General features: G+C 33.9%; 1 protein-coding gene across 2 annotated transcripts in view; it reads right to left on the bottom strand.

Annotated features, from left to right (window-relative positions):
- The window catches only part of LOC150102386 (sodium/calcium exchanger 1-like), a 362,807-nt gene that overhangs the window by 77,594 nt on the left and 259,016 nt on the right, over nucleotides 1–26,197 (bottom strand). Inside the window, exons 3-4 of one of the 2 annotated variants that reach the window (XM_090399718.1) lie at nucleotides 11,835–11,926; nucleotides 720–749 (exon numbers count right to left, since the gene is read on the bottom strand). In XM_090399718.1, coding sequence (XP_090255844.1) covers nucleotides 720–749; nucleotides 11,835–11,926 — 122 coding nt within the window. The remainder of the gene's footprint in view (nucleotides 1–719; nucleotides 750–11,834; nucleotides 11,927–26,197) is intronic. The other variant, XM_090399719.1, reaches the window with a different exon arrangement.

The raw sequence follows: 26,197 nt of genomic DNA, 5'->3' as shown, positions 1-26,197 counted from the left end.
ATATAAGTGAAGAACATAGAAAAAGATCACATCAAGATATTGAAAAAGTGAAAGGAAAATGACAATTAGGCATTGATTAGAAGATCCCAGTTCCAGACAGTTAAAAAAAATTATTGACCCATTTTTTCTGTCGAAATTAAAACACACAACACAAAAATGCATCAATATCTAATTATATACGAGAAAATTCGTTTTAGGAAATTTGAATTTTAATGAAAATACCGAATCCAGGTCTTTACAAGCAAAACAAAATCACTAGTTGAAGTGGTTGTTATATGCAGGTGCCACGGTTTCATAAAACCATATGGGCATCTGAAACCTGTTATCTTAGTCTTGTCTGAAAAAAAGAGGAGACTGAAATATGTCACAGAGAGAGAAAGAGAGAGAGAGAGAGAGAGAGATTTAACGGATTTCGAATCATTTTCTTTCCCTAACGAGTGACATGCCACTCATTTAGCTACGGAAGCGTAATTTATAACAGCCAGCTGTTTATTCTCTTTCTCCTTCGAACCTTATTTTTATGCGAACATGCTGTTTCAATAACCAGTTGAGGACTCAGATGTAGAAAATATGAAAACGGTTAATCAGAACATTACCGTGTTTTTAAGTATGAAATTTCTCTCTTTAAATTATTTATTTGTTTCATAATTTATGACTGTATCATCATTCATTGCAAAAGATTTTGATAATAATCAGTGTATAATTGGTATTGCACCTACCTTTTGTTTCCTCGGTCTCCTCTTCCACAACTTGATAACGAAAAGCAGCATGATAAAGAAACAGAAAACACAGATAAATGTACAGTTTTTCCTAGTTGTCAATGTAAGTTGGGATTGATTTTATCAGCCACTGTGCTAGGAAGCGAGACAAAGCTAAACAATGGTGGAGAACGATTGGACACAACGAGCTGGTAACTATTCTAAACATAAACAGCAGCCATGAAATAGACATTAACAGAAAACTAATAGGGAGGATACTACCATGCACAGTCTCTATCTCTCTCTCTCTCTCTCTCTCTTTCTCTTTCTCTTTTATTCACATTTCGCTGTTATTCTCATTTACAGTTTTTTCTCAAATAAAATAAGTCTTTTTGCTTTGTTTTGACAGCTTAACATTGGTATCAATATGCGAGAATATTCGAGTTTGCTCTAAGGAATTTTTCCTAAAAGAACAATACCTCTTTGAAAAGCGAATAAACAATAGCAATAGATAAAGTGAAACATTTTTTCGAAAATCTCGATTATTTTTTTGCACTTTTTTAGAACTGCTTACTCTTTGACACGATTGTTAAGATATCTGGTTATTCCATGAAGATCGTATATAACAAGTTGCTAATGAGGGAGACACAAAACGTTAGCGCAGTTTCGATAAAATGTCTCTCTCCAAGAAATACACTCCTGTTAACATTTCAGAGTTAAAGTAAAAGTAATGCGATTTATTTTTTCTCCCTAAGTTATAGTTCTTTCTCATTATATTACACTACATGAATATAAAATTGGAGAAATAGAGTTCCATGCATGTAGAACATAATGAGGAATTTGAACATTCCGACGTTATAAGTTCGTTTTGCAACAATGCATAACTGCTAAAAGTCTCTCTCTCTCTCTCTCTCTCTCTCTCTCTCTCTCTCTCTCTCTCTCTCTCTCTCTCTCTCTCTCTCTCTCTCTCTCTATGTTTAGATGAAAGGCACTTATAAGCTTATTTCTACTGACAGATACAGGAAATATTTCTAAGCCTTTTGTTTTCAGCCGATTTCAGAATTAATCGATCTTTGGCGTAGGTAAGTAGAGTTTTTTTTTTTTTTTTATCCCGGAGTTTGAATCTCGCAACTGATGATAATCAATCATATAACACGAGTTATCATATTCGTAGACCCACTTAACCTGCTGATATCCAAAGCATAATAAGTATAGATTATGGCGTGTCTTTATTTTCATAGTTTACTATGCCTCTTAATTACGGGTGTTCTCTGGTCGACTTCCATATAATGGGAGTGAAAAGTTGAAGGTTCTCTCAAGGGGAAACTCTTCACTTTCGTAGAAGATAGACTGCCTGCTTTCCATCTGAAAAGTTCCATAAGTTCTTTGCGTCATTGGCATGATTCAGACGAATCCACACACACGCACTCACGCACGCACGCACGCACACGCACGCACGCACACACACACACACACACACACACACACACACACACACACACACACACACACACACACACACACACACACACACACACACACACACACACGTGTATAAAGAATAAATTCTAGTAATGATTTATAATTTGGTAACATCTGTATCTGGCAGAAATGCACGGAACTGCTGCAATGATTAGGCTAGTTTGGGTAGTTTCATTAGTAAGCCGTGGATCGATCGAATATATTACATGTGAATCGTGAATTTATTTATTTATTCTTGTTCATCTTTAAAGAAGAAGAAAAGTGAAAGGGGTTTCTGGACTTATATTCGAATGCGAGTCCATGAATAGACATCCATGTGGGAAGGCGAGATGCAGAATCAGAGTTAGACACAAGATACAGGTTATATACATATTTTCTCGGCTGTTTCCAATTTTTTTCTACTTTCTACATTGTCAAAAATGAACATATAAATGCAGTGCAATGAAATTTCTTCGGTTTTTCATCTAATAACACGGTATCTTTCATTTACATTTCATTGGAATTACTCTTTGTTTAGGAAATCATAGCTAAGAGTAAGCAATCAGTATTGTGCTTGTAAGAAAAGAATACTGTTTTGCTGTTCTCATATTTAATATTTAGTTAGATAGCCCTCAAACCTGAAAAAATTTATGATTCAATCGTGGTTCTGTGATCATTTTTATATTCGAAAGTTTAGATGAAATTTAGTGTAAGGAAACATTAGAAATGCATTACGAAAACACAAGATTTTCGCTCTCTGTAATATTAGTTACAAGAATTAATTAATTGGTTAATTCTGTTCTACAGATTCTGATGAAATTTAGTATTTAGGATATTTTTATGTGCATTCACTCATAAACCCATAACACATGTAGCTAAGTGCTTAAATAATATAGAAATCCTCTTCTAGAAACTAAACATGGAATTTCAAGCCACTTCAGGTCTTCTGTTATTAAATGTCTTAAGGCCGGAGATGAAATTCATCTACATTTAAAGACATTCAAAGACATCCATACCAGACCGAGATTCGGCTTACAGCCTGGCAGCTGGCTGGTCTGCTAAGATTTACTGATATTCATTATGAAATGCTATTGGTTAAATAGATTTTCCACTTTTCTGTCCTGGAGGAATGCATTTTCACATGGGAAAGTGAGTTGAGTCTGATGTATATATATATATATATATATATATTGATTGTTTATAAAGTTTATTGATTGCTTATGAAGCGAATTCGACTTTTTGGCGAATTCGAAAGTACGAAGAACCCTTCAAGGATCCATAGAAGATTTTTGCTTACACGCCGAGTTAGACGGTCTTGTGAACTGTGGATTTTCATTTTTTTTTCATTTGAAAATTAGAATTTTTTAAAAATTAAACTTAAATTAAAATGTGAAACTTTTCATATGGAAATTAGAATTTTATCCGCACTCCCATCCATCACGATAAATAGTTTTAAGAAAACTGTTAGTCATTGATCAGAGGACATTATATTTTGTGACATTTTGAACTCTAATTCTATACATTCAAATTTATATATTTTCTAGTTATGAGTTATGTGCTAAGTAAAATGTGCTATCAGATATCAAAATGGTTCACACTGTATGCTTGTTCTGTTGTTAGGGGTTCCAGAGTGGATACACGTCACACGTGTTAGCTTATATCTGCTAATTTAGTGTACGTGAAGTGTCCTATACGCACTTGTATCCTTGAAGAAATTCGAACTAGACTCAAGAGATGATGTTCCCACAAGAAAGCGTCTCTGCTATATCAAGTCTCATATTATATACTATATATTGTGATGCGTAAGTTTTAGTTTTCGTTTTTTAATATTTATTAAAAATTTTCAAAAATATTTAATTTTGCACGTCATCCAAGCTGAAGGTCAATAGCCTCAAGTTCTCAGTTTTGTTTTAAGAAAATTAATAGAGCGGTTAGTGGTAATTATGGATTTTAATTAAGAAGGAACAAAAACAAAATTCTGTTACCGCACTTTTCGCTGAATATCTGCATCATCCGTATGTAATTTCAGGCTGGTTTCATCGTAACGCATGAGATATATGGTTATTATTTACCTTAGGTAAAGTTAGCTTACGTTTGTGTTAATCACAACGACTAACTCAGGACTTTATTCAAAGGGAAGGAGAGGGAAAATGAAGTAGCAGGGACTTATGATAAGACAGTAACACGTAACAAGATCTAAGCCAAATCCTAATTTTGAGGTTTTGGAGGGAATATATACACAGGTAACGTTAATTGCATATATATACATATTTATTAAATAGTAATCTGCTTCTAACTGTATTAGAAACAAAAAGAAAAATTGCACTAAAATGGAACCAAATTGCTTTACTCTTTCTATATTAGTAGCTGGTAGGATCATTAATCAGCTCTTCTTAATTAATATTAACAGCAGGTGCTGCAAACTAAGGAAAAGATAATAAAAAATATAAAACAAAGCATATATATTATAAACTTCTGTACAATAGATATGCTTGCGTTTACATTAAAATGATATTTTATATTAAACTGTGATTAAGAAGAAAAAATTTGAACTTGATGATGTATGCTTGTTCATCAAGTTGGTGAACTTGATGAACGTCTTCTTGTAATTAATGCTCAAATACAAATTGATTTACAAATTTTAAGTAGTCTTCTTAATAACTGAATGTTTGTTAAGATATTGTAAAAGTATATTAACTAAAAGAAAATAAAAGGATTCATTAGGCATGTATTCATTCATAATGGAAAATTAGTACTTCGATTAACGGATAACGATCAATTTGCATTTTTAGTACAATTACTGATTGCTCAGTATAACATTTTATAACATTCATTGGAATCTGTTGCAAAGATATAAATAGAAAAAATACAAGAACTTTATTTAATATCTCAAAGTCCTTACAGGAATTGAATATTTTCACTATTCAGGCAACTTACACTGATAGCTTTGATAACTTTTAATATTTATTCTAATAAGTTCAGTGCCATATTCAAATCCACAATGGGTATCGAGCTTACTTTATGTATTTTCTGCGTTCGTAATTACGAAGTATAGTCATTTGTTTATAATATAATCTATTCTACATTTCTTATGTTCATTTGAAAAGATTTTATTAATTTATCAGTTCTGTTATATTCTTTCCACGTGGAATATTGCAAAGGTTTGTCTTCAGATTTCATAAGTACATTTTTGATGCTTCTGTTTATCACGAAGAAATGTCATCCGATTGATGGAGTGCAAAAAATCTTGTGAAAACTCGGAAGTAGAAAATTCACATTGAAAGCACATATTAAAAGGTAAAGTAAACTAATCAAAAATAGTTTTAATAATCAAGGAATTTTGATCTTTTGGAAAAATATTTATTGAAAAAATTAAGATCCATCAGTGGAATGGATCCATTAGATCTATCAATTTGCAGTGGAAGTTTTTTTTTTTTTTACTTTTTTATTTTTTTTAAATTTAGGATGAATGAGTCAGTGTAAACTTCCAGCATATATCCAACTGTAATTCAGCTCTTGGAACGAGCGCTTCAACATTCCTGGAGCATTCCTTTTATAGCTCGATGAGAAAAAAAAATCAGAGATTTCTAAGTTCGGAACTAAGATGGGTGGGAGACTGACCCTTACACGCAATCAAAGTGGCTCCCGGGCGTTCTGTATATTTACGTTTCTAAACATTGCAAATTCTTTAATTATATCAACTCTTGATTTACCAACTGTACATTTATCATTAAGTGAATTAGCCTGGTAAAATTTACAAAATTCTCATTGCACACGAGCACGAATTCAAATTTTGTATACCAAAAGTGTTTTGATGATCTATTTCCGGAAGTCTTGATACCTACTGATTAGAATAGGCGGGCACGCATGCGTATTAACACTCTTAGAACAAATAAACATCGATTTTAAATTTGGTACTAGAATTTAGTTTGGAAATTATTTGCATTTAAAATAGTACCATTTTTTTTGTGAAAACTGTATTTATGATACAGTATTTTAAGCCTACTAACAGTGATGTAGGTATAGTATTTTAATCATTCCGAGCAACTCATAAGGGCACATATCTTTATCTTTATAAGGAATGGTTTGTGTACGTGAACTTAAGAATCTTTTATTTTATATGCATTTTTATACCTTTATTCAAAACAAAAATTCTTTTTTTTGTTTGATTATATATAAGCAATTTAAAATGTCCTATAGGTTGTAAATCCATGGATGGGGGGGGAGTAAGGATAAGATAATGCAGAATCTCTACTCTAGATTTTTTTTCAAGCCATTTCAGGCTTCCGACAAGCAGAATGATGGCTTCATATCTAAAGACTTTCACAAACATCCATATATCAAAGTAGGATTCGGCTCCACGACCTATAGGGTGGATATAAGAAACGTTTTATTTTCATTTTTTTTTTACTGCTGCTCCTATTCAGGCTAAAAAAATTTAATAACAGTTTGCTTCTGACCAGCTACTAGTAAGCTGTTATAAATAAGGTTTATAGTTAAATTTGGAATAAGTAAGTTTGTACATAAGCACATTTTATTATTTTCAAAATATTGTTAAAAGATTGAGACTAGGTAGAACATAATATGGCCACGTATAATTGCCGACTCAAATTTAAGGAGCGCTGAATATGTTCTTTAGAGGATATGTTCAACCTCTTTAAGTAGCTTAATTTGGGGTTTATATGAAACAAATGAACTAACGAAAAGATGGTAAATGAATTTACATTAATATAACTAATTCAGCTTTATCATTTAACTTTGTTAGTGAGAGTATACGGTTATCTTATGCGTTTAATTATTTGGATAAAATCATTCATTTCTTTAATTAAAATTCTCATTAAATTTCACAATTTAACACAGACAAGTATATCTTATATGCATAGTACAGATAACTACTTTGAACGAGTATAATATGCAGAACTACATGTTATACAACTTATGCCTCAGTCTGGCTTAGAGGGTTTTGCAGAACTTTCGCATAATAAACATACTGTATATAATACACTACTTTAAGTACAAGCTTATGCGATAATAAACTTAAAAATTACCTTTTGTTTGATTCGATTCCTCCTCCTCCTCTTCTTCGTCTTTATCATAAAAAGCAGCATAACAAAGAAATTGGAAAACAAATATGAATAAATGTAATTGTTGTGTTATTCAGTGATTTTAAGTCTGGTAACCCATTTTCTGGATGTCAAACATAATGTGCTATTGGAAAAAAATGGTAAAACATTACCGTCAGTGTACAATAATAGGCATCACATGCAATGGGGCATTAGTGTTCGGATAAGGAATTATAGTGGAATCACATTTTGAACTTTTTAGAACCATTCGCATGAAACTGTCTTCAGAGTCTTTCCCGACCTACTTACCTGTAAATTTCAAGCTTATAAAAACCGCTCTGAGTTTAAGTACTGAGTATTATAATGTAAGCCAATTAGTAGGTTCTGAATTTAAGACTCGCCTGTCTTTTCAGTGTTCGCCTCTCTGTTTTACATATCAGATTTTTAAAGAGATATTCTTATTATTATTTAGATAGAGTAGTAAAACAGTGGTAGAATAAATTGTCTAAATCGGTTGATTAATGTGATCTGTAGCAATGTCTGCGGCATTTTATAATCTTCTCCCTACTTTGCAGCCCATCCTTTTTTTTGGTTCAAATTCCAGACAAATTCTGTAGAAGTCGCTAGAGAAGGAGCCTCTCTTCATTTTTATTTCAATTAGGGTGAATTTCTCAGGAAATCCTTAACAACGTAAGAAACAACTATATCACAGATTTATTCAAATTCGGTTAAACCAATTTCGACTAAATTTGGAATACAGTTATTTAGTTATTTCTGTATTAAGCGAAACGAACTTTCTGTTCGTTTCCCTTCAGTTTTCTATCTTTGGAATACAAAAATAATCGTATTCCAAAGATAGTCAAAATAGGTTTAATGATGCAGCTTGTATTGGCATCAAAGTAAGCGCATCCCCACTTAATTTTTCTCCGATTGAACTCAAGTTTTCGTGAGAACATGAACAACACAAGAAATAACTGTATTCCAAATTTAGTCGAAATTAGTTGATCGAGGTTTTCTCTGCAGACACCTGCGAGGTATCTGCAGAGGAAGCGATCTCGATCCGTTTCCTTTTATTTATTATGATTAGAGTGAATTTCTCTGATACCTTCATCAATGTAAGTAGCAGCAATATTCTACATTTGGTGAAAATCAGTTTTTCACTATTGTCAAATTTTTCTAGATTATTTTTAAATCCAAATTATTAATTGGATTTAACGTAGCTACTCGCTAGCTGGAAAACTTTACTCCTCATGGGCGAGTAGGCGAGTCAATATGGTATCAATATGGACACCCCCCCCCCCCACACACACACGAAAGTACTAGAACAAAATGTACCATCGATGAGATGTGTGTGTGTGTGTGTGTGTCCATATTGATATGGTCCTTTTATTAACTTTTTTGCATCTTGTATTAAAGTACGAGGGCTGTACGAAAGTAACATTTCCTTTTTCTCAGAAAGTATACTTTAACAGTGGCTTTTACATAGATTAATCAATTTTTCAACGTCTCCTTCATTCTATGCACACTTCTGAGATTGATGTGTGAGATGCTGTATTCCAACTTCGTAAAAGTCTTTATCTGATGCAGTGCCTAACTGTATTCAGGTCAATCAACAGTATCGTCTGGTACACATTTTTGGACAGGTATAAATGTCCATCGGACTCACATCTTCAGTAGTAAGAATTGCTTCGCACGTACATTTGTAATAACGGCTTGCATTTTGAACTACTTGTGCGCTGCGCTCATGTGACCAATCACGACCTCACTCATTGTGGTAAAACTAGACTACTACTGACCACTCAATAACATCTGAAGGTTTCCACTGCACTCGTATTGAAAGTGGAAAAAATAGGAGCCATTACTTTGGTACCGCCATTCGTATTTGAGCAATATAATTTTGATTCCCTGATTATTATTATTCTTCACTATTTAATTCTAATATATTTTCTACAGCCAAGAAAATTTACGTTAAGAAATTTCTTAAGAAAATCAGATTAAACATATGAAACAAATCTTGTATGTAAAGTGATCTGTATAATGGGTTAGCCGACATCTCTTTCGAACATCATTGATTTCTAACTTTCAAAACTGAGCTAATTAACGCTTGATGAAATTCAACTGAAAACGCACATTTCATTACAAGAGAGGATTTTATAATGGTAACTTTAGGTTATTGCTTATCAGTGAGATGAAGAATGCGCTCCACAAAAATTTGGAAAGTGAGGCGGGACTTTGATAATAATAGCTTAATAATTAGTAAGACGAAGATTTGATTATTTACTAACTTTGGTTGCTAGGAGAATGACTAAGCCGAAATAAAATTAATAAATACCTAAGTTCCTGAGAACAAACAGCTTCAAATACCTCATTTGAATACTTACAGTAAAAATAAAAAAAGTAGTGTTACAAGTAGAATAAACTGTAGATCCTTTCCTTTCCGTGTAATGGTACAGTACCCCCCCCCCTTTTTTTTTTTTACAGGAATGTGCAGCACTATCTGAGTCTTCCCAAATGTTATCCGGGCTCCGGAATCGGCTGACGAATCAGGCCTATGGCTGGGTCAGTATTCTGTAATCCGTGTGTGTTCAGAAGACCGGTTTGCCTGCTTGCGGGATGAAAAACCCCAGATAAACTGGTGGAAAAAACCCTGCTGTCCACGCCCAAGACCCGCTAACTTGGCTATGGCTGAAGAATATTTTTAAGCTCCTTACTTCGTTGACGGGAATTGAACCTAGGACACTCCTTCCCCAGGCATATGGTTGCGAAGCGCAAAGCCACTAGGCTAACCGCGCGGACAATTGTAGATAGAGACTACAGACAAATCATGGGATATTTATCTACTATAAGTAGAAAATCAGTTCTATTTAAAAGGATTGTGTCAGATTAATTTGTAATTTCTTGGTGAGTAAAAAATTAAGACGGAGTAGGTAATCAAGGAGGAGTGGACAAGGGAATAAAAAATGTTGTGTTTTCTAGAATTTTTTTCTGTTTTTTTTTTAAGAAACAAGAGATCTTTCGTGATTTTTAAATAATATTTTACTTTTAATTTTTTATTAAAAAGCAAAATATTTAAAAATTGCAACAGGATAGCTTCTGGTGCATATTTTTAAATCTTTCTAAGTTTGATTACTTACAGGAGTAGACAGTTTCTCTTTGTATGTAATGCGTACAGTAGAAAATCCAACTGAGTTAGGTATAAATGTAAAGCATCACTAATCAATTTGATGTTCTCTGTTTTCATGTCACTTCAAGTTATTTATTTATTCATTTTCTGCTGTTTTCAATTCGAAGGAGGCATCGTAGCGCTTTTGTAATCCTGTGGATGAATCACATACATTTCCAAAGAGTTGTATATTCACTTGAAAACTATTCGTCTGGTTAATGTAGTAACCGAAAAAACTTCTGAGACTATGCTGAATAAGGTGATACTTGACGGAGGCTACGATATGGCTATCCTGCAAAACTGGAATCTCTGAAGTTTATTCATGGCTGTTTTTTTTTATATAAGAATGGTTTCATGTAAAATTAAATAATCGGCCGTGTAATTTGGCGAACTGATTTTGGTTTTATTTTGCTATTCATAAAATATATTAATGCTGTAGTTAGCGTCATTATTTATGATAACGTGAAGCTAAAACATGTCATAACTACATATTAAATTGAACATTTCTGAATGGATATGTAAGCCAAATGCGGAAATTACAGTACTATATTATGCTTATGCTGCTATCAATTTATCTTTCTGAAAGTCAAGAAAATGACCTTTTGGGCACTGGAAATAAATTAATATTTTCGTATTTGTTTCTCTCATTCATTCTGTTGCATAACATGTATTATTAAATGTTTCTCAAAGCAGACAACCTAGTGCGCCTTGAAACAGCACGATTTCCATCTTTATCCATGAAATGCATGATTTCCCAACAGACCTAAAACACTGCGAACACGTATTTTCCATTTGAACTTGTCAGTACATGTCTCGGGATGTTTCTCTGGTTGACTGCTCTCTGACGTGAAATATAAACGAAACGCTTTACTGCATTCTTAACACACTTGCCTCAACATTTTAAACTCAAGAGGTTTGTGAATATACTGAGTGCACTAATCAACGAAATTCTCCGAGTTAATTTCGCACCTGAAGTCATGTTGAAAATATTAAAATGCAATACCATTTAATTCATTTTTTGTGTGATGTATTGATATGACAGTATTTGTCTCGCTTATTCATAATTTCTATAATTTCGACAAATATCGGATATATTGTTTAAACTAATTTTGTAAACTTTTACCTTAGGTATATGTTATTTTCATCCTTTCCGTTCATTTATTTTTAGTTCTTTCCATCCTTTTACTACCCATTGTCTTCTATATAATTTATCCTCCTTTTAACTCTAGCAATTGTCTAATTTATTTAAAGGAAGTTGATTTTTCCGTAATGATACGTAGAAAATAAACATTCCGTGCACACACACACACACATACACATACACATAAATTCGGGCCTCGATAGATAAAAAAAATTGTGTTTAAGCTATCAATATGAACATGTATGAATATGAAATCCAAATCTGTGCAAGCATATATTTCTGGGGAAAAAAAAAAAACTTAGCCTCACCTTCCTCTAATTTTGGATCTCCGAGCTCCACGTAAAACATTGCATCACGTTCGTAGCTCTCGTTATCTATGATATGTAGTGGAATATCCTTTCTGTAAAAAAAAAAAAAAAAAAAAAAAAAAAAAAAAAAAAAAAAAAAAACGTTATTGAAAGCCAAGCATTTAATGCACTAATAATAAATTGTTTTTTGTTTTTCAATTAACAGTACAAAACAGTTAATACTTAGTGGTGGAAACGCCCATTTAAATTGAATGTTGGCAACTAATTACTCTTCCCAAGGAGTTGAAAACGTTGGACTTAAGGGAATAAATAATTCAAGATTCATTACACGTGGAGAGTTTGTGACAATAAGGACATGCTCTCGTTAAAGTAGGACGCAGCAAACAATTAGTGAATATTACATGAGTATTAAAGATCTTAGGTGGAGGGGGGGTGAAGGCGAAAATCCTCTGTGCACGGTACTTATTCCGCAGGGGTTGTAATGTTTCTGATGTGCGGCTTCTGGTGTCTCATTTAATGAAAACACTACTTTAAGGAATAATTAAGTCGTAGAGTAGCTACTGTTGGTAACGGACTTTCTCTTGCACTGTTTTGTTTAAATAGCTGCCATTGGTTTGGTTAAATTTGAACATGCTATTTCAAGTAAACGAAACTGACTTAAGAGGAAGGTCCGGAGGTGGGTGGGTGAGAGAATGACATGATATCATAATGAGGATCTTTCTAGTAAAAGTAATGTTACTGTAACAAGAAACTTTTCTGAATGCATTAACACGGTAATTGCAGTGAGTAAGGAGGTTAAGAAGGATATCTCTGCATCATGTATCTTTAGCTGTATGTTTGGAAATGTGTTCTTTTGAGATTTTAATAAGCGAGGAATCAGTTAGCTCGTGTCCTCTGTTTCTTAGTCATTTATCTTTGAATTTTCCACCTTTACAGGTTTTATATAACAAGATTATTATTATAAGTATTAAAGAATAGTAATCTGATGAGCAGTTTGTTTCAAGCAAGTTTTGACATCTGCTAGTCTGCTAATGGTAAACCAACTTCGAATATGATGGCAGTTTAATTCTTTGTATAAAGCGGAGTATAAATAGAGAGTAACATTTCATTCAGAAGCCGTAGAAACTCAGGAAAGCAACTATACCTATCCTGTAATGTAAGATATGAGAATGTAAGCAAAAATCGATGTTCACTATTCGGGAACTTGTAGTACAGTCTGTGTAAGCAGCTCTTTGGCTTCCCTTCTTGTAAAACTTTGCTTAGTAGTTATGTTTTCGTAATGCGCATATCCAACTGAAAGCAGATTTTTAAGACATATGTATATTATGTCTTATAAAATGCTTTTGCAACATTAAGGTGAATTAAGGTAAACTTCTTTGCATCTCTACGAAAGAAGTATGTACAGTCTATATATTGATTTATTATTTTTTTTTTGAGAAAATTGGGCTTATAGTAATTTGATTTTCATGTATTTATAATGGTTAAAGTTTAAATAACCAAATATTCTTTATATCGAAATTTTATTCAGTAAATCTTAGTATACCAATGTCATATATCAACAGTCGACTAGGACTGTGCGTTAAAGATAAAAAAATAATAAATAAATAAATGAAAAAAAAAAAGATACTACCAAATACGACTTTAATTCCCGACACAAGGTCATTTATGCCATGTGTTGAAGAAAACAGAAGGATACTACCAAATAATAATAATAATAATAATAATAATAATAATTACTTGGGTTTCGACTAAATTAAAATCCATAAGCGAAAATTAATTCATTTGAAAAATAGGGTAAAATGATATTTTTGAAAACCTCGATTTTTTTCTCTACAACAGGCATATGTAGATTAGAATCTTTTTGGCCTATTTAATGTTTATTTTGATATAACTTTCGTATACAAAATATTTAAATCACTCATATTTAAGTATTTTTTTATATGTAGAATCCATGTGTTAAGTTTTGTTCCACCTTTAAGCTCTTATTTCATAAGATTCATCGTTTTCCCTTTTCGTATTACCCAAATAGTGTTGTATAAGAGAATATTAAGAAATAAAAAAAACAAATATAGAGATTATTAAGACAATCATAAAAAAGATTTTACAATAGCTTTTACTTATAACAATATATTACAATAGCCTTAAACTACTTTTTAGATTTACAATAGCCTTTTACTCTTATCATTGTTTATTTTTATTTTTTTAAATTGTTGTTGTTGTTGTTGATGATGGCGCCTTGTCTCTGATATGCACACTACAGAGTTTCCTAGAACTCATTTCATTTGATTGATTTTTAAAACTAGGATTGCGGTTCAGGCAACTTACATATTATCGATGTTCCGGAATACTAAACTATTAACCCGACGCTAACTAGAAAAGTGACTAAATAAAAATAAGTTACCTTATCTTAGACTCCTCTCCTCAAGAAACAAGAGGGAAGAAAAACCCGAAAAGCCTAATATTGATAGAAACAAAAACTATCAGCTGAGTCTGGAGTGCATTTTCTAACCCTTTCCTACTAAAGTATATTGTGGTAGACTAATGCCTGGATAGAGATTTCAGAAAAAAAAACGATACATTGGTATTTAGTTTCTAAAATTGCAGTAGTATGAAGTAATAATCTGTGTGGACTCGTCAGTGGAGATTAGGAGAAAAAGAAGATTATACATTTTACTATTTTATTTTTATCTCTATATTTCATTTTTCAAAATAAATAAATAAAAATTTTCGTCCTCCCCATGGTTACTAAATGATTTTAGACATTGAAGTATCATAATGAGACCGGTGTTTATTTAGCTTGAAAATAAGTATAATTTTAACTCTTTCGCGATTGTCAAAGAGCAGAGTCGTCCTACCAAATTTCCATTATGTTTACCAATGGATACGAAAGAAATATCGAAATTAGTCAAGTTGTCAGTAAATTTCATTGTGGAATTGTACTCCTCCCTTCTCATAATTCGGGAGATCGCCTTTTACAGTCGCATCTGTCGGCCGCACTCTAAATGAACTGACAAGAGATAGACCATTTTTTTAATTAATATTATTTCTGTAAGATAATTTAATAATGAACTAATAGATTACCTACTGATTTTTTTAAAAGAAGATGAAACAATAAATAAAACAATCTTATGAAACCTTTTATTTTCCAAAAGGACTAGGCAGTATGCAGAACAGCAATTACTGACTTTTGAAAATAGATAGGCAGACAGAATCTGCCCTTAATCTTTACATATAGTTGGGGTCATATACGGCTACCGGTAATTTTGAAGATCTTGAGGAGATTGCGAGACAGTGGCTACCTAAACCCGATCTAGTATGTTATTGTCTGAAACACTATGGATTATCAACCGAATACTATTCTGCTGATTTTTCTGAATTAACGGGATGAAATCCCACTGCTCCCAAAGACCGACTTACTCGGTAATCGACTGAAATGAAGGCTTAGAAAAGTTCTTTTCGGAGACTAGAATTGAATATATAACTGGCTTTTTTCTGGCGATGTGGTATTATGGAGCCATAAACAAGAAACAAGACTTCATAATCATTCTTTAAAATATTTTGTGATAATATTCCTAAAAGGTACTTTCACTAAATAATCAAAAATATATTTTTATTTGTTAGCATATTTCTCTGTAAAACGAAAAACAAACTCCGCAAAACAGAACTTGGTAATCCCTTGTACCTAACGTAAGGACTAACGATTCTTCTGAATCATCCTATAATTCTTGCGCAAATTATAGGATGATTCAGTTTTAATTCATGAAACATTTCATAATTGTCTATACTTTTACATTTTTATGATAGTTTTGTGATATTAGAGAGAGGTGACTATAATAGTTGTTGCGAAACAGCAATAATCATGTGACCACTAGCGCCATTTATTTACTACTTAAAGCAATCCAAACAATGGGGGAAGGGGAAACTTCCATCCTTCGTCACTTTTATATATGGCATACACGCCAGGCTATCTTGCATATGCTAATATACTGTACACTGTTCGGAAAGAAGTCAATGGACACTATAGTGTGCGGAGAACAAAACAGCCATGGCGCCCACCTTAATAACATGTAAGACTTCCTTTTGCTTCCTTTTGCTGCAGTCATCGCAAAAGGCTTCCTTTTGCGATGACTGCAGCAATCTTACGGGGAATACTTTCCACAAGCGTACGATAGTGATCAATGGGAATTTGGGACAATTCTTTTTATAGGCATAGAATGAGGACCTGGAATATTGTGGGTGGACATTCCTTGACCTCACCTGACGCTTCATTTCATCCCGCACATGCTCACTACGGTTGAGATCATGGCTCTGTGGAGGCCACTCAAGTGTGGTGACATCCATGTCTACAAACTACGCAGTTACAGCAGTAGCCTTATGATATGGTGCATTGTCTTGCTCAAAGAGACAAAGATCAGTTCCGTAGAAACGACACAAAGTAGGAAGCCCTTTATTCCGTTCAGAATGTTTAGATACCTCTCAGGGATCGGTGTTCGTGGCACCAAAACAGAGGTCCGAGTCAAAACAAGGAAAAAAGGACTATACCATAACACCGCCACCTCGAATTTCATAGTTTAGTTACGCACTCTGGTAAGAGACGTTCACCAGGCATCAGCCATACCTACACCAGTCCATCTTCTCGATAGTGAGTGTAGCGTGATTTGTTGCTCCATAACACAGTTCTAATCTTCTACGTCCCGCTGTATACACGCTTTTTTGCGCACTGAAAATGACTCTGTGTGTTGGTTCGGGTAATCTTAAGCTTTCATATTGCGGTCCTATGTTGTTAGTCTAGGTTCTGAATGTTTTTGTGCAGATTCGTGTTCCGGTCGATGCCTAGAACTCAGCTCAATGTGTCGGCCGACGAATAGCGGTTTTTACATATAATCATCTCGTAATACCCTACGGTCAGGTTCGGTGAATGTTGCGCTCTCTCGTCCATTGCGGGTAACACTTGTAGTAGAGTCCTTGCGCTGTCATCTCAGTATGATATCTCTGATTGTTGACCTGAGACGGCCCAATTCGTCAACATGTCGCAGGAAACTGTTCTGCAAATTGCTTCCAAATCACTGCAACATATTCCTCCAGTTTATACAGGCTACAAACACGGAACTCGTTACATGGCACAGTGCACCATGTCCATGGGATTTCCGTTGACTTCTATCCAAGCAGTGTATCGAAGTCATAATATTCTGTATATTCCATTCTCTCTCTATATATATGTATGCCAAGATGGACGCCTTTATTTTTCTCTTCACTAAATTCGAAGTATCCCAGTGCTCTATTCTTTCACCCACTCTTCTTCCTGTACCTAAATGAAGTTATCTTGCTGACCTTAAATCCTATCTCTAGTATTGATGACGGCATTGGCATTACAATCCATTTATCTTTTTCCTCTAACAAACCTTGTAGCTTCAAGATCTTTCATAACGTCTGATTTCCTTGCCGCCCCGCCCTTTCCTTCAAGACACTCCGAGAGCTCGGTTAGAAATAAAACTTGATCATAGACTGTAGACCTCTGATATGAGAGTCCTGAGAAAGATTAAGGGCATGAACAGATGGCATCAATGGCATTATTCCTAATAATGGCAGGATATTAGGAAAGAACTTGATATTGTCGGCACCCAGAAATGCGTTAGCAGAGCTAATCTCAGGTGGTATGGTCACCTAAACGGAATGGGAGAGGAAAGATTAGCAAAACAAGTGTTCTCTGCCAGGTTTGCAGGAAAAAAGACTCAGAGGAAGACCAACATATAGGTGGATTGATACGGTAAAAAGTGCCTTAGAAGATAGAAATATAAGATCTGATAATGTTGGAGTCTTGACAGGTAACAGATTGATTTGGAGAAAAATTGTAGAAAGGAAGTTAGTAATGATATAAGTTTTTTATGTAGTACTATCATATCCTGTACACCCCTTAAGAATACATGTTAGGAATTTGAGGATGATGATGAATATACTCTTGCGTTATTTTCCACAAGAAAGATCTCACTTCATTTCTTGCTTTACTGATACCCAGATCCCCAAAAAGAACTGCTTTCTCTTCTTGGTCTACGATACACAAAACAGACAAAGCGATGGAAACATGTTCAGTCAACAAACATAATACACTGGCTTCACCTGCTTCTTTGATGGTTTGGCCGTAATTCTAAACAGCAACAAATTTCAAGTTTAGTTAACAGATTCTCTCTCTCTCTCTCTCTTAGACACTCCAGCCACTTTTTAAATAGATGTGTTCATGGATGCAGTTTCCTGAGCTGACTTCTATATTTCCTCGCTTTTTTCTATGCCTGCAAGGAAGCACACACACACGCACACACACACACACACACACACACACACACACACACACACACACACACACACACACACACACACACACACACACACACACACACCGCCGCTTGTCAATATTCCTTTACAGTCCAGCTTCAAATCTACTGAACCAATTTCTTGTCCTGTTCTTTTAGTCTTTCTCATTCAGTGTTTCTTGACAGATAACAGATTGATTTGGAGGAAAGTTGTTAATAGGAAGATAGTAATGATGTAAGTTTTTCATGTAGTCACCCCCCCCATGAGGGTACATGTCAGGAATTTGATGATGATTGAAGGTTCCTTCTTCGTTATTCCTTGTCAGCATATGACAGACATGCTCTCTCTCTCTCTCTCTCTCTCTCTCTCTCTCTCTATATATATATATATATATATATATATATATATATATATATATAAAATTTAAAAAAGCGTACTAAATATTTTATTAGCAATTATATGATTTTCTACAAATAATTAATACAAACCATAATGACAGCATTAAATTTCAGTCTGAAATCAAATGCATTGTTTTTAAGGTGCGCCTCTGCGAAAAGTCATTTTTTATTTGCAAAATAACTTGCTATATTTCAAAATAATAATAATAATAATAATAATAATAATAATAATAATAATAATAATAATCTTAGAAGCAATGTATGTTATCAGTTTTTGTTACCGGATCCATTTATTTCATGGTAGTTAAAATAAATTATTCGAGTACAATTGTTGTTTTACATTATTTATAACAATATGTAATATTATTCCGTAATTCATTTTCCTGTGTTGGTTTAATACTTTCCCAAAGATGACGCTCAAGAATCTAAGGCTATGAGGAAAGTGTATTATATTTGTCGACATGTGTGCGTTTTCTAAGATTTCGAGTATTATGTCGGATAAAACACTGATTCAGTAGGATAAACCTCGTTGCTTCCATTGATACCAGCTAACAACTTTTGAAAATCAATTGTGAATATTTATCTAGTACTACGATAGGAATCGCTTGCCCTGCTGAGAAGCAAGAAAATAAATATATCTCTGTAGTTCATATTTTCAATATCAGATGGCGCTAGGAACTAAACGTGAAATTACTATGTTTTACCGGCTACATAAGTTATTGAAAGGGAGATGGTAAATCCCGTTTTACTTTATAGCCGGGTACGAAACTCGGATCGAAATCCATCGAAGTCCTAGAGTTTTATGCCAAAAAAACTATCGGCGAGCCCAAGCGTAAGTAATCCCTTGGGTAGTACAACACCAGGGCAACTCCATGCAAAGGTGGAGCAAGCTCCGTCACTAACCTTAATATTCTCTCATAATGTAAAACACAGCTCCTAAGATATGTATACTGTTTTACATTATGAGAAGAGGTTACTACCCAGACCGGTTTCAACCTTTTTTGAGGTCTCATCAGTGAGTAGGTAGACCTGGAATATCAAGGTTTTAAGTGAATCGAACTTACATACCTCTACTATTGAATTGCCAAAATGGTGTACTCATATATTGTTATTACTATGTTTTACCGGCTACATAAGTTATTGAAAGGGAGATGGTAAATCCCGTTTTATTTTATAGCCGGGTACGAAACTCGGATCGAAATCCATCGAAGTCCTAGAGTTTCATGCCGAAAAAAATATCGGCGAGCCCAAGAGTAAGTAATCCCTTGGGTAGTAAACTACTTAAAACCTTGATATTCCAGGTCTACCTACTCACTGATGAGACCTCAAAAAAGGTTGAAACCGGTCTGGGTAGTGACCTCTTCTCATAATGTAAAGCAGTATACATATCTTAGGAGCTGTGTTTTACATTGTGAGAGAATATTAAGGTTAGTGACGGAGCTTGCTGAACCTTTGCATGGAGTTGCCCTGGTGTTGTACTACCCAAGTGATTACTTACTCTTGGGCTCGCCGATAGTTTTTTCGGCATGAAACTCTAGGACTTCGATGGATTTTGATCCGAGTTTCGTACCCGGCTATAAAATAAAACGGGATTTACCATCTCCCTTTCAATAAACGGGAAATTTTTAATCACGCTTGTATTCTAGTTTTCAAAGCAGTTCAGTTCTGCCTGAGAATAAAAGATGTGCATTTAACAATAATAAAGCATTTATTATGTCGGTGATGATAATAACGATTATTATCACCATTATCACCATTATCATAACATATTAATATGCTCATTATAAATCTAAAATGGACATGAAACTATATTACTGTTTATATTATTGCTATTGTCAATAATAATGTATTTTGCACATTATTGCAATTCCTTATATCGTAACATTCTGTAGTATACTATACAGTATACTACAGAACCAGACAAAATTCTCCATCATAAATATTTTTTACTACAGGCGAGCAAATAGACAAGTACCATAACCCATGTTTGCATTTTTCATGATTCCTCCTTCTCCTACTTGAGCGATATATAGAGAAAATACATCGCTCAAGTAGGGGAAGGAGGAATATAGGAATATGGAATATAGAGAAAATATTCTATGAGACAACCCTCCCCCTCGTCTCCTTGCATTGGGTTCATATTCCCGAATCCTGTTCATTACCGAGGTATTTTTTGCCAAAATATTAATTAGAAAAAATTTTCGTCTAACTACAGTACATGTACACGATGTGTGTGTGGCTTTTTTGTAGTTATAATTGAGATAGTTAAATTTAATAACGGCTATAAAGAAGTTAGAAGCCTGCTATCTAAGGAAACCAGATTCTGCATATCTTTTGCGTTTCCTTTTAGGTTCGGCCTATAATAAATTGACCTACATTGCTTACTAAGCTGCTTGAATTTTTTGTAATATTTAAATCGAATCAACAGTTAGTTAATGAACATATCCAAAAGAGAATTAATGGAAAAAAAATTCTGATGGTTGGTTGAATATGACTACTAATAGCTGTTGTAATTAGCGTTAATAACTTGAAACGGCTGATGAGAGTTTTGGAATTCTGCCAATTTTCTTGACTCTTGTATTACAACCAACTAGCTTGTAAATTTATTATTACTTCCAAACTCGAATATACCGCATAAACGTAATTTTGTCTTTTTGTCACACAAAGGGATAATATAACATTACATATAAGTATTATCCTCTATAATACTTATAAATTTAGATTTTTTGCGTAGTATACATAGTTCTGTAATTTTTATCGTGATTCTTGTAATACATCACATCTTCGGGTAAGAAATAAAACTTGATTTACTATGAACTATGCTGCTTTGATGACAGTAATTACGTTTGCCTTGATGCATGAAATATTTTAATCCTCCAATTATTAGTGAGTTATGGAAAGCAAATATCAATTTGTTTCAATAATGAAATACTGTGAGTTGACATAATGAGAAGAATTATAAAAACGGAGGCAATCTCACTTAAAAAACTTTACTAATATAGAATTCTCGCTTACGTATCATGGGCATCATCGTCAGTGCATGATCGCATAGTGACGAATAAACAATAACAGAATTATGTGTTATTGTTTAATAAAGTTTTTTAAGTGAGCTTGCCTCCTTTTTTTATAATTATCAAAAAATATCAATCGCAGGTGAGTTCAGCGCACATAGCAAGTTTTTGAAGTAATTTACAAAGTGTGTCATAATATCGACAATTAGCATCGCACGGAACTTCTATCGTTTCACAATTTTCTAACAGAATACCTTAAAAAAAGATTTATTGCTCGTGAAATCATGTGATAAGATAGGCTGACCAAAATACGTTTTTAATTTATGCTAAATGCGTTTTAGTTTGATGTTCTTTGCAATTGGTACCTAACTTAACCTGTTAGTTATTTTCCATGATCCAGCAAATACATTGCGTTTATTGACAAATAAACAAAGGATATAAAGACACTTAAAATAATCTTGGTGACTGAGTACGCTTGCTTCACCCGTTGAATTAGGAAAAACAAGCAAAACCTAATATTAGCTATCTTTTCTCTCTTTCTTGATGGAAGAATTCACTGTTTTCTTTTTTCTTTTGTGTGTGTATGTGTGTGTGTGTGGTATTAAAATAAATTATGTAAATGTTGCTATTTTAATAATAAGAAAGGTAGCATTGGTATTTAAATGCTGAGATGAGAAAGGATAATTAAGATTATTCTAATTTATGAATTCTTAAAAATAAAGACAATATCTTGCCACTTATAAATATCTCGTAATTATGTAAAAATGGTTGTCGATAGTACAATCTAAAAGAATTCAAGAAATTCTACAATATTTTTCTGATCATATTAGTTGCTTATATGGCTGATCTCAATACTTATTCGCTTAAAGTAGGCTGAACTGTAATAAATATTAATCAGAGAGAGAGAGAGAGAGAGAGAGAGTACTTATAAGGTTGGGAAGTAAATAATCTAGAGCATTTCTTGGGAATGCATTGCATCGTATTATTCTTCACGAAGAATAAAATTATGCGGTCCACCCTTAGCAAAGCGATTAGAGATGCGAGTATCGTGTAACCGTTTCCGGCCTTTTTTGTTTATCCTGACATTTTTTTTTTTTCTATTTGCGCAGTGAATACGCCTCCTTATGGAAAGACAAAAGGTCTCTGTTTGTTAGTATCGATCTGTTGGGGAATAACAACGGCACGACCAAATACCCAACATGTAGACGCTAATAAGATGACCCAAGCTACCTTCAGCACTGCAGACAAATGATGTCTTGAAATCGATGATGGAAGAGGAAAGAGAATTACCTAGAAACAAGAAAATTTTGACCGACAAAGGGCACGAGAGTTCCATCCGGAGTGACACGAGATGATTGATATTAGCCCAAACCTTTTGTTTTCCTGTTTCATTGTTTATTATCAAACAAATCAGAAACTAGCTATTACAGGGGCGACACATTGCAGAATGCATTGAAAGTTGAATGTTTGAGTAAAAGAACACAGAAATGTGCTGCTTGTAACTAAACGATGCAAAATATTTGATCAGAGATTTGATCCTATAATGATTATCATCGAACCAAATATTTTTGCCATTATTAGAACAGCATTTTAGGAGTCGAATAAATAAATATAACGGAGCCAAGTAGACTTTTCCTCTTCTAAAAAGAAAAGCATACGACATACTTAAAATGGAATATTATAGCTTTGGCTGTTTATATTCAAATTATACAATGAGGCCGATTTTTTTCACTATTTGCCAGTAGTGGAGCACCTGAGCAGACGGCTAGTGATAAAATATTACATTTTAATAAGGTGTACGCACACAATTGGCAAGAACATCCCACGAGTAGGCATTCCAATTGAATTGGGACTCAAGCTTGCCTCGTCCATTAGAGGAAGGAACGGTGTTATTCTCAAACCAAACCAAGTCCACATTAGAATTCTGTGTAATGGTATATGACATCACCGTAGTACTGCATAAGTTCAATTATCCAGAACTTGAACGTTCTGGATAATCGCATCAAATATCAAGATCCGGGTTTTGTGTTAATAGGGTTATCAGCGTACGACGTCATCCTCATATGATTTTTTTTTCATTTAAATATAAATAAAAATTAAAGTTACCGAATATTAACAGCATAGGTTTCCAGACACCCCTCATATATTCAAGGGAATATACGAGGGGTGTCGGGAAAGTTGTGATCAACACCTAGAAAAAAATGGTATTAAAGCAATTGATATGACCACAAGAAAGAACATATCTTAAAACATTTAACCCCCATGTTTCATCAAATTGTAATAATTTGTTCTTTTTCTTTCTTGAATAAAAATGAGATTTTCAAAAATATCATTTTTGTTCTAGGTGTTTGTCACAACTTTCCATCCCCCCCCCCCCCTCGTAGATGCTCCATTTGAGAGGTGTGCCTTTGTGTATGGGCGTACACGTCTGAAGTTGCATCTCTGTTATATTGCAGAATGTTGTCAGTGCATGAAATATTGTTACTAGTTGATGACAGAAACTTCATATGTAATTCAGTTCAGTGTTTCTTTTTTTTTCGTTAGAAAAGGTTCATATCCCGTCTATCCTATCGGTCTAGGACGGGTTGAGTTTCCTCCTAATGAGAGGTTACTGGCGTATTAATGCAGCCACTTCGCCACTCCTCTGCTGCATCCCCTAAGGGCGATATTCATGACTGTAATCTGTGTATATTCACGGGGACGGTTTGACTGCTTGCGAGATGAAAAACCCCAGATAAGAGGGAAACCTTGCTGTCCACTCCCAAGACCCGCCAACTTGGCTATGGCTGAGGAAGATCCTTAAGCTCCTCACATCGTCGACGGGAATCGAACCTAGGGCACTTCTTCCCCAGGCATATGGTTGCGAAGCGCATAGCCACTAGGCTAACCGCGCGGACCATATCCCGTAAACAACTCTTTTTAAGAACTTTTCAATTAAAACGTGTTAGCCGGTGGTGGCAAGAATTTTTCAATGCGGCAGTAGGAATTTCCTACTGGAAAATTTAATTTTTAACTCTGCAGAATAGGCGAACCTGCGAAAGAACGCACACACTTATTAAATCATACTCGACAATAAATTATATTCTTCTTAAATCCTTCACTCAAGTGTAATCAAACATTTGTGAATCATCTTTAAGATTTTGCTACTTGTATATAGAGGGGTTGTTGACTTCACACCTCTTTTTTTGGTATACTGGTATACATTATGGGAAGGATCACTACCTAGACCGATTTCAATCTTTATTGAGGTCTCATTAGTGGGAGCTAAACCCTGGAAGATACAGTAAAAGGTGGAAAGCAGAAACAGAAGTCATTCTGATTGGCTCTCATTATCTTCGGAACCAGTCTGGATAGTGACCTCGTCAATAATGCATAACTATATATACATCCGAAAGAGAGTATGTGCTGTGCATGATGAGATACTGATGCAACTGATGCGAGGTAAACAGCCTCTATATACACGTAGCATAATTAAAAATACTTCACGAACAAACTTCGTTTGCTTACACTTGGGTGAAGAATTCAACTAGAATATAATTTCTTCGCAAGCAAGTATAAGAGGAAAAACTTTCCACACACACACACTCATACCTTACTTGTTTGAGGCCGTAATTCCAACAAAACCAAAATAGCTGACAACATACCAGTATGTAATAGTAAAAAAGAAAGTTAATTTAAATAAAATTAAACCCTCTTCTTTAGGAAACCATTTCATGAACACTACAACCTGATGTTTGCATATGGCCATCAAAGAAGTTTGAAAAAAAAAAAAAAAAAGCTGTCATATAAGAAATATTGGGATCTAAAGTTGTCTTGTGATGTGGATCTACACGATTGGTATATATTATTAGCATTATAGAATATTAGAAGACTTGAATCGGTGATTACATGTACGAAGTTATTTCATATTCCACTGTTTTATGACATTAATTATTATTGTTATTATTATTATTATTATTATATTCCAAGTAATGCTGTTTTTGTAGGTCATATAGAGTCACTTCGTTGATATTTAATTGCTGTAAATAGTTGGATTATTATTATTATTAGTAGTAGTAGTAGTAACACAGACGCTCTCAAAATCTATTTTTGCTTGTGAGATGAAAATCGGAGCAACTCTGTAATCACCGCTGTGGCTAAACCAATATGTTTACCACGATATGAACGAGACAGCCTTTGCGTGCGTGTTGTGTGTTTGTGTGTGCGCGTGTGTAAATTATCTTACCTTATCTTCTTCCTCCCCTTCATTCAGACACACCCTTTTTCAATGAATTCATTTCTTGTGTGTAATTTTATTTTTATGTACCTATTTGTACACAAACACATGGCATTATTACATGTTCAGCATTTCTAAGTTAAATAATTATAAATCAATTTTAATTAATCTGTCCTTACTGTTTAATTAATGTGCACTTACTAATTAATTAATATGCCCATAAAAACTACTTCATTTATAAATAAGCATAAACTTATCGCTTCTATAACCCTTTGCTATAAGGATGATCGTTATATTTTCAAGCCTAACAGTAAAACATTAGCTTTTTATTTCTTCTAACTCTCTTCGTCATGCTCTCTAGTAGAGCCTTATTAAGACAAATGCAACAAATCCTTCCTATATATTCATTGACGTGTGTAGGATCGCAAG

The sequence above is a fragment of the Typopeltis vanoorti genome, chromosome 10, assembly GCF_054136105.1.
Source record: "Typopeltis vanoorti isolate ZY-2024b chromosome 10, IOZ_Tvanoo_1.0, whole genome shotgun sequence".
Classification (NCBI taxonomy): Eukaryota; Metazoa; Arthropoda; class Arachnida; order Uropygi; family Thelyphonidae; genus Typopeltis; species Typopeltis vanoorti.
Note: the sequence above shows the minus strand (reverse complement) of the source record. Positions and strands in the feature narration are given on the sequence as shown.